At 42.2% G+C, this 9,599-nt stretch overlaps 1 protein-coding gene across 1 annotated transcript; it reads left to right on the forward strand.

Moving 5' to 3' along the window:
* Window positions 1-883: 883 nt before the first annotated feature.
* LOC307089565 (SEC14-like protein 2) lies at window positions 884-8,547 on the forward strand (the record flags this gene model as incomplete). The annotated part of the gene is made up of 12 exons (XM_079755915.1): window positions 884-937; window positions 1,351-1,426; window positions 3,796-3,839; window positions 4,241-4,303; window positions 5,037-5,225; window positions 5,717-5,812; window positions 6,143-6,203; window positions 6,502-6,585; window positions 6,689-6,795; window positions 7,087-7,226; window positions 7,699-7,859; window positions 8,444-8,547. 12 exons carry the CDS (start codon window positions 884-886, stop codon window positions 8,545-8,547), a joined length of 1,179 nt encoding a protein of 392 aa, XP_079612041.1.
* Between the last annotated feature and the right edge of the window lie 1,052 nt (window positions 8,548-9,599).

Genomic DNA, 9,599 nt, shown 5'->3' on the forward strand with positions numbered 1-9,599 from the left:
CAGTTCAAGTCAGTTTTTATAATTTTCTGTTATCTTCGAGCCCATAGAGTAGTTTCACCACAAATGTAATCTGGTTTTGATACTGTTTCGTCAATTTTTTATCAATCGTAGGCCGAACAATGTTTGTGGCAAACCAAACGACTTTCATTTTATCTCCCATGAATCACATTGAATTAAGGTTTCTTTTGTTTCTCTCCTTTTTTATTTTATTTTTTATTAAGTCTCCTAAAAGCCTATCAACAAATTCGATATTTGCAACTCATATAGGCTTTATTTATGTTCGTTGTAGTTTGCAAACATGTCCATGTCTTGGTGGTGTGGTGCAAATTAATTTACTAAATAAATATACTGAGGCCCTTACGCTTTGGTGCAGTTTTACCTCGCTACTTCATACAGGAGCTGCGTCATGAAAGTTCTTATCGTCTGGGAGAAATCGCAGTCAAGCACGTGGTGTGAAGTAGAACTCCAGTGAAGCAGATGTCTTTTAAATCAGATGTCCATGTTTGTCTCCCGAGTAGGCATATAGGAAACTGACTTTTAATAAAAAGAAAGTCCAAACAGGCACAATTTAGGCAACATTTAGGTGTACTGTAGGTCTCCTTTTTAATGAATACTGTATATATTATAATATAGTCTAGAATAGTGCACTTGCAAAACAGTATATAAGTATAACCTAACCAGAAATAACGTTTGAGTGACTTAAAAACTTAAAAAACATGTACATGAAAGTGGGGGAGGCCCTCGGGGGCCCATATGATTAGTCTCTATTGGAAGAGGCGAGGGGCGGATCTATAACGCTGTATAGAGATTCCCTGGAACCAGATAGAGATCACCAATACCACCTAAGTTCTGTTGCCTCTGTGCGTAAAACCTGACCGACGCCATGAGTGGGAGAGTTGGAGACCTCAGTCCGAAACAGGCAGAAATATTATCTGAGGTGGGTAATCCGAAATATAATAATACCAGGATCTATCTGACATTGTCTGTTCATACACCACTTTGCTTTTTAGAAACGGTGAGCATAACTGGTCCACCTTCCTAGATGCGCAACGTTTGCTATGTAGCCTACTGATAAAATAAAAGTCAGGGCATGCTGAAAAACACATTCTAACGTTATTGTTAATGAAACTTTATTTTGCTGCAAACAAAAACCGGAAAATAACTTGCCTATGGCTAATGAGTGTAGTATGACTATCACATAATGATCCCACTTTAGTTTTAAGCTAGGTTGACTTGTCGCTCGTTCTTAGCTTTTATTTTGGCAATTATGTTTGTTCAAAGTGACCGGTTGACCCGATGTGTGTTCCTGTGTTGTGTTCTGACGCATTGCTGCTCCTGTCCCGGTCCCAGTTTAGGGAGAGAGTTCGGGACATCCTCCCAGTCCTCCCGGCTCAGCACGACCACTACCTACTCCGCTGGCTCAGAGGTGAGAGGTGCTACTTACTAACAGGACGCCAACCTTGTCCCATAATTGAAGTGCGTTAGCAGCTCAGTTCAGACTGATGTCCTGTGAATGTCAAGATTCTGTCCCTTTGGAAAGGAAAAGGTTAAGCTGTGTTAGGACTCCTGTAACTCCCTGGCCTGGGGGATAGACGAAGGTGTTTCAGTCTCTCTCACTATGGTCTGTGGCTGCTGTCAGTCAGAGAAAGGGATGTAGGAAGCAGTGAACTATACCAACAAGAACAAGCAGGTGTGCCTCACGGTCTTATTATGATATAATGTGACATTAATACTAGGCCTAGGTTATGCTCAAGGTATAGCATATAGCTATGAGGGCAGTTGTATGGAATTTGCTTCCACCACCTCTAAATGAAAACCAGAAGGTTAGGCTTGAAAATAAATAAGTTAATCAATTAATGAACAAATATTACGTGATGGCCTATTAGTGATCAATTAAATTAATTTCAATCCTTACATCCTCCAACTATTTCATCTTTAAAATGAGAAATAATGAGGTCTGTTGTCATAATACTGTAACGAGAGGAATGTGGTGATAATAAAGTACTTTCATTAGGCTGATAGCATTCTAGCATTGGTGGGGTGACGTCATTGATTGTATTAGCATGACTAAAGGGTCATCTAGGTGTGTCTTCTCTTCAAGACCGTAGTTCTCCTGTCCCTGAAAGTGAGAGTCCGTCAGCAACAGGTGATGAGAGACAATTCAATTCCATTCAATTAGATCTGATTACATTTTTAGATTGCATTCATTTGAACCACATATTTTCTAAAGGGGGGATTTCAATTTGAATTAATTCCTAATTTGTGATGATGATACTGTATATACATTTCATCATCACATATGAAGATCTCATATCATACGTATTAAATATAAGTATTTATTTATAATGTCATTCCGGTGAGATTTTATCATGAATCGGATGGTGAAATCCCTTCAAAGACTGATGAATGTGAAGACCGAACGCCAGCTCCCTCCCTGTCCAACAGGCCGCCCCTCTCTGTTGACATACCTGGGATGGCAGGTCTGTTGATTCAGGCTCTGACCCACAGTTCAAGGAATTTGGATCGATAACCCCCTCCCCGCCTCCACACACACACACACACATACAAACTGACTGACTGAAATTAAATATTTGCATTAGCTTAAAAAAATTAAGTCAGTCCAGTAGCATTGCTTCACTGAGGTAAAGAACATGTAGAGTACATGGTAGTCCATTAAGCTATTGCATGACTTTATCTTATACAATTTTAAAATCCCTTTTCCAACAATGTATTCAAAATGCTTTCAAATGTAACCCATGTTTCAGCATGGAGATGATAGACTAAACAGGGAAAGGGGAAACTAATATGTCCCCATGGTTACCCGTCATGTTATGGACATGAAACATGATATGAAACATCCACTTGATGCAACACACCATCTGTAGTGATTTCCCTGAGCGGTTTGCAAGCCCTTCCCCATTAGTGGATTAACATTAGTGTACATTCGTTTCACTCAAGACAGCCTCCATCTACACAGGTTATTCTTGAAACGCTATTAAATATCTTTTGTACACAACAAAACAGATCTATCAGGTTACATTCAATTTATGGTTGCCCACCAGGAAAGGTTTGGGGTCCAGTGAAGTGAATTCTTTGGCTTAACCCAGCGTTCACACCACGTTAGACCTGTTTAGGATCTCGTTTCCAATAGTGACTGGGCCAGGGTGGCAGCCTAAATAGTAGTAACTGACCTCGACATTAAAAAGCAACCACAACCCAGAGTTCAACACTTAAAACCACCTAAAATGTTTAAAAACCAAATAGCACCCAATGATTTGCTCACCATTGCACTTAAAAGGGTTTTAAATTCTAAAAGTTGTCCAGTTGTCAGTAAGCCTCTTACTGAGGCTTCTTACTGAAGGAGAAGCTCTAGGAAGTCAGATCGATAGCTCCTTCTCCTCACGGCCACTGTGCTTAAAAAGGAACCATTGATTTTCTGAATTCTTCTAACCTGCTACAGAGGCCGTTTGTTTGTTCGCTCTGCATGTCCGTTGACCTCTTTATGAATACAAAATACAGGTTTAAACTGGTACAAAGGTATCCGACTCGGTCACTGTAGCCACCCATTCATCCAAAACCTTCCACTCAAGGCCTAGGCATTTTTTCTCTCTAAGTCAATTGAGAAAAAACTATAATCTAATTTAAAAGCTAAAGAGCAGTGAAAATTACCAGAGAGCCGATTGAATCAGTGGAGGTTGAAGATCTCTGCTTCTGTTAACCTCTGGAAGGGATATAACTGACAGTACCTATGCCAAGTCTATCATGTTATAACTAATAACAATCTTGTTCTTCCAGCTCGGGGTTTTAATGTTACCAAATCGGAAGCAATGATCAGAAAGGTATGATGATTGTATTTTTGCCTTCTTTAACAATATAGGTAGTATTAAATAGTAATCATTGGGAACTTTGACCTGTCAATATGACCTAGATAGATGTTTTATAATGTTTTTAATATTTTATTACATAAGGATGATAATAATCATGTTATTGAAATATTATTGCAATGAGATCAAATAGACTGCTGCTTTGTTGAAATTAGCTTACTCTTTAATCTGTCCTACAGATGATCACCCTCATACTAAATATATTGTACAATATATTTATATTTGAGTATCAATATTTCATAGTAAAAGTCCATTAGTTTCTATACGAGTCTGAAAACCAATGCTATTCTCCCCCGACTATGTTGATATACGTGTGTTGTTGACCTGAGCACTTCACTCTCTGTTTCTTCATGCAGCATGTGGAGTTCAGGAGGAAAATGAAAGTAGACGCCATCATCTCTGAATGGGACCCACCCGAGGTAAACATTCTGCAGGTCGCCGTCTCAGCTGTCAAATCAGAGTATACTTCTGTGGACGTTAGCCGTCATAGGTACGCCATCTTGTCTCCACGGTGTTGCCTGCATTCATGTTTCCGCATGTGTGATCCTGAGCATTGTCCGGCAAAACTCATTTATTCAGGGATTTCTGGTGATCTTAATCATGGTGCACAAATGAACATACTGTAAATGTGAACCTCCTAAACTAGTCTGTCATTAATGAAACAGGGACAAAAAACGTCACTTGAAAGACCAAGCCCATTGCCCTGATGTCTGTATAGTGTACACAGTTGTATGTACACTATACCAAATTGATTGCCTCTGTGGGCGACACTAGTGACGTACAAGAACACAGAAGTGTGAATGCCAATTTATACTTCTGTATCACCATCTGGTAAACTGTGTCTTATTTCAATGTTGTCGGATGAAACTATATTGGTGATAATATACCTCTCTCATCTCACTCTCTGTCTCTATGTCTCTTTCTCCATTCTCTGTCTGTCTTCTCTCTGTCTCTTATGTGTGTGTTTCTCTCTCTCTCTCTCTCCCCCCCTCTCTCTCTCTCCCTCCGCCCTCTCTCTCTCTGTCTCTCTCTCTCTCTGTCTCTCTCTCTCACTCTCTCTCCACCCCCTCTCTCTCTCTGTCTCTCTCTGTCTCTCTCTCTCTCTCTCTCTCTCTCTCTCTCTCTACCCCCCCCTCCCCCTCTCCCCACCAGGTCATTAAGAAGTATGTCTCTGGCGGTATGTGTGGCTACGACCGTGAGGGGAGCCCTGTTTGGTATGACGTCATCGGGCCCCTGGACCCCAAAGGCCTCCTCCTGTCCGCCACCAAGCAGGACTTCCTGAAGACCAAGATCAGACACACAGAGATGCTGCACAGGGAGTGTTGCAGGCAGTCCGAGAAGGTACATGAATATATACTTAGCAATGTGTTAACACTGCCCCACTGGTTAAGATGAAAAAGCAATAGTTTGTACAATGTTATTTGTTGATTTCCCCCTAGTCGCATCCCGTTGCCTCTTCTCCCTTCTCCTGTCCCCCTTCTCCCATCTACTCTTTTCTCTTCTGCTTCTCTCTTCTCCTCTCTTTTTCTCTCCTCTTCTCCCTTGTCCTCCTATTTTCTCCTCCCCTCTCCTATTCTCTTCTTCTCTCCTCTCTTCTTATCTCCTCCCCTCCCTTCTCCCCTTCTATCCTCTCTTCTCTTCTCCTCTCTTCTTCTCTCCTCTCCTCCCTTCTCCTCTTCTTACTTTTTCGTCCTTTCCTCCCTTCTCCTCTCCTCTGCAATTCTCCCCTCCCCTCCACTCTGCTCCTCACCTCATCTCACCTCTTGTCTTCCCTCCCCCTTCTCTTGCCTTCCCTCCCCTCTCCTCATCTCAATACTGCTCTATAACAACAGCTAGGAAAGAACGTGGAGGCCATCACTCTGATATATGACTGCGAGGGTCTGGGCCTGAAGCACATATGGAAGCCAGCTATCGAGGCGTATGGAGAGGTACAGCACCGATACTGTCACATATCCAGTCACATATGGACGTAACATGGCGACATGAGACACAAAGTGACCATTGACCATTGATTGAGTCAAAACTAATCGGTAGGGGATCGGAATGACATTGTGACCACTGATTAAGTGTATGACGTCTTTGGCGTCTTTTCTAAAGTACTTCCTTTACTGACACTTAATTCCTAAACAACTATTACACGTGCCTCCACATTCCCTTCTACATTTAAGACCTGCCCAAAAACCCTCTTTTATTTCTTGGAAATGTGGTTTATTATGGAGGCGTTGACTCTGTCTCATCGTTCTACACCTCTCTGTTAGATCCTCACCATGTTCGAGGAGAATTATCCAGAAGGTCTGAAGAGAGTATTTCTCATCAAAGGTATTTTAGCTCTACATGTCCATTTGTGTGTGTGGGTCTCTTTAAGCTCCAGCATTTTTCTTGTTGACTATTTGCTTTGGATAAAAGCGGCTGCCTAAACAAGGACAGTCTTGTAGAAATTAGGTTGTTCAACTCTTAGTCCAAAGTTCTGGGTTCGATCCACAATGTCCTCAGTCTACCTGTAGTCATCCCGGTGCAAGCTGCCTTAAGGCAGATAAATTCACTCTGTTACTTTGCAGAATGCCAGATGACTAAATATAAGATAAAGTAAATCTAATCTCGCTTCTTATCTCCTCAGCACCAATGATGTTTCCGATGGCCTATAACCTGATCAAACACTTCCTGTGTGAGGAAACCAAGCGAAAGATCATGGTCCTGGGAGGTACTGCTTCAACACTCTCCTTCCTTAGGCAGTGAGACATCCTCCTTTTCATTCTTTCAGATATTAAGGAAATCTTACATCATCGTTCTGCTTTAAAAACCAGGCAACTGGCAAGAGGAGTTGCAGAAACACGTCGATAAAGACCAGCTTCCTGTCATCTATGGCGGATCACTCACCGACCCGGACGGAGACCCTCGCTGTCGGACCATGGTGGGGAAAACCTGGGAATCGGCCTCTTTAAACTGTTTAAAAATCCTCCCATTTGTGACATCACAAGAGAGGATTTTGCAACGGGCTGGACGGAGTTGTTGAATGGTGGACTGTAAGGGAGTTAACCTGACCACAGAGCATCTCAGCTTCAGACAGAACTGGACACTCCCACTTGTGATGTCACAAACGGCAGGATTATCGTTAAAATGAGACCTGGTGGTAAAATAGCGGCAACATAATCCCTAATCCTAACCATAGTAATTACGGTGTGTTTGCGTCTCTGTTTGGCAGATCAACTACGGCGGCCCGGTGCCCAAGGCCTACTACGTGCGTGACGCGCTGAAGGTGACGTACGACACCAGCGTCAGCATCAGCCGGGGCTCTGTGTTTGACCTGGAGTACGACGTCACCGCGGCGGGCAGCATTCTAAGGTACGCTGCGGCAGTATCACCGCCTCGCCTCGGGCCCTGATCAGATGTTATCACTTCTTATGACAAATGTACTTATTGTCACAAATGCACTTATTGTAAGTCGCTTTGGATAAAAGCGTCTGCTAAATGCCCTAAATGTAAATGTAAATGTTATCTACTATTGCTTTCTAATCAATCGAGCAAAGTTGGAACCACGTACATTCATAAATACGACGATGTGATAAAGTGTCCACCCTGATCTATACTGGATGGATGGGTGGGTGTGTCTAGCTACGCTACGCTAGACAAACCCACCAGCCTACCCAGTGGACTCTACTGAACCAACTGGTTCATCCTGCATGGATCGGGAAGGACGCTCCATCGGACTTGTGATGTCACAAATGGGCCCGACTTTTGAGGGGCTTGTGACGCCTCATCAACAAGGCGGTCCAACACGGGCCCCTCAACGCCGTAACCTCCTGACCCTTTGCAGGTGGCAGTTTGCGAGCGACGGGTCCGACATCGGCTTCGGCGTGTTCCTGCGGAGCCGGGAGGACGGGGACGGCGGACAGCGGCAGGTGGTCCCTAGCGAGCGCTACAACGCACACCTGGTCCCAGAGGACCAATCCCTGCTCTGCCCTCAGCCCGGCGCCTGTACGTTGACACACATACTATAGACTATAGACTATAGACTATAGACTTTCAGAACCGGCGCCTGTACATTGACACAGAGAGAGAGAGAGGAAGATAGACTTTCAGAACCAGTTTTGTTGAATTGTGCCTCTTAAGTGTAGCTCTAGGATTCTGTTTCTTTAAGCTCATTTCTTATTCTTGTTGTGTTGCTTTCCCTTTGGCAGTCAAGTTTGGTTGAGAAAAAAGCAATGTTCACAAGGACATGTTGACGTAATTAGAGCCATCTTAATTTGCCACACAATCTGAACAACAACAATAATGTAATATTTTCATAAAATCATCAAATCCAATTTTCTGCTGGCAGTAAGGCACTGGGTTTGATTTCCTGTGTCTTTTTCTGTAGACTTCTTTGAGCAAGATGTTTAAACCCCTACCTGCTCATAAATGACATGTATATATATAGCTGCATGGACTGTACGTCACTTTGGATAAAAGGTCTGATATATATAAAATCCAACAACTTAATCTTGAAAATGATATCTTTGATCTTATAAATGGTGTACATAATTCAGTGGATCTGACCAGTGTTCCTCCTGTGGTTTCAGACGTGCTGCGCTTTGACAACAGCTACAGTATCCTGCACTCCAAGCGGGTCAGCTACAACGTGGAGGTCCTCCCCCCGTCAGAGGGTCCTACCCCGGGCTCCTGAGGCCCCCCTGGGCTCCAGTGAGGCCCCTCAGCAAACCTCCCTCTGAAACATTCTCATCTCTGTATTCAATACAACCCAGATGGAGCGATAGTCCCAACACAATGTACAGCCCTTAACCACAACTACAGTCTCATGGGGCTTCACAGGCCCACCTTATACGACACCCCCTCTTATCCTAAAGGGAAGAGCAAAATCTCCTCAAAAACGGAGAGGAGCTTGAGACGGAGCAGGATGGGGTACTACGATCAGGGATGCTGAGGAGGGCAAACAGGTGCAGACATGCAGGAGAGGTAGGATGAAACAAGCAGAAATGCATGTAAGAAGGTTATTATATTATTATTATAATAATGATATTATTATTATGAGAAAATGTTTCGATTTGTAATTAATTGAATATAAATTAAATTATGGTGCTAGTCTTTGCACTACACGCCAAGATCAGAAAAAGTGTGGTCTCGGTGGGATCTTATGAAGAGATAGAAAATATTATCTGTGTAATGTAATAATTTAGACAGAGTAAAAAAAACACGTATATATCAAGCTTTTTTAAATTAACTTTGTAATTTGTTGAAGAGAGATTTGTTATAGTGCAATGGTACAGTTATTTTTCTTCTAAAAATAAATCAAACAATTATTTGTATTATGGTAACGTTAAATACAGAATCGTCATTACCTCATCAGTATTACATTTTAGAATTATTTAAAAATGAGAGTATTAAAGTGACTCCTAGGACTTTGACTCTTCAAATAAAAGGATGCAGTGAATTCGACCACTAGGGGACGCTGACAGCAATGGTTAAATATATATTTTGTGTCAATGACTATTACATAATTGTCTGTCATTGAAATGTTGTGACTATTAAATAGCCAATTTTTGAATACATAGGTATACAGTTAAATAAAAACGAATATAACATGTGATGTACCTTTTATTTACTGGTTTGAGTATAAATAAAATATATTTTGGTTATTTATTATTTCCAAGTCAGCATTGTTACCGCAAAATGAAAACACAGATGGAGAGCAAGACAGACATAGGCCTATAGACGGAC

This window comes from Pollachius pollachius (assembly GCF_949987615.1).
Source record: "Pollachius pollachius genome assembly, chromosome: 18".
NCBI classification, from domain to species: domain Eukaryota; kingdom Metazoa; phylum Chordata; class Actinopteri; order Gadiformes; family Gadidae; genus Pollachius; species Pollachius pollachius.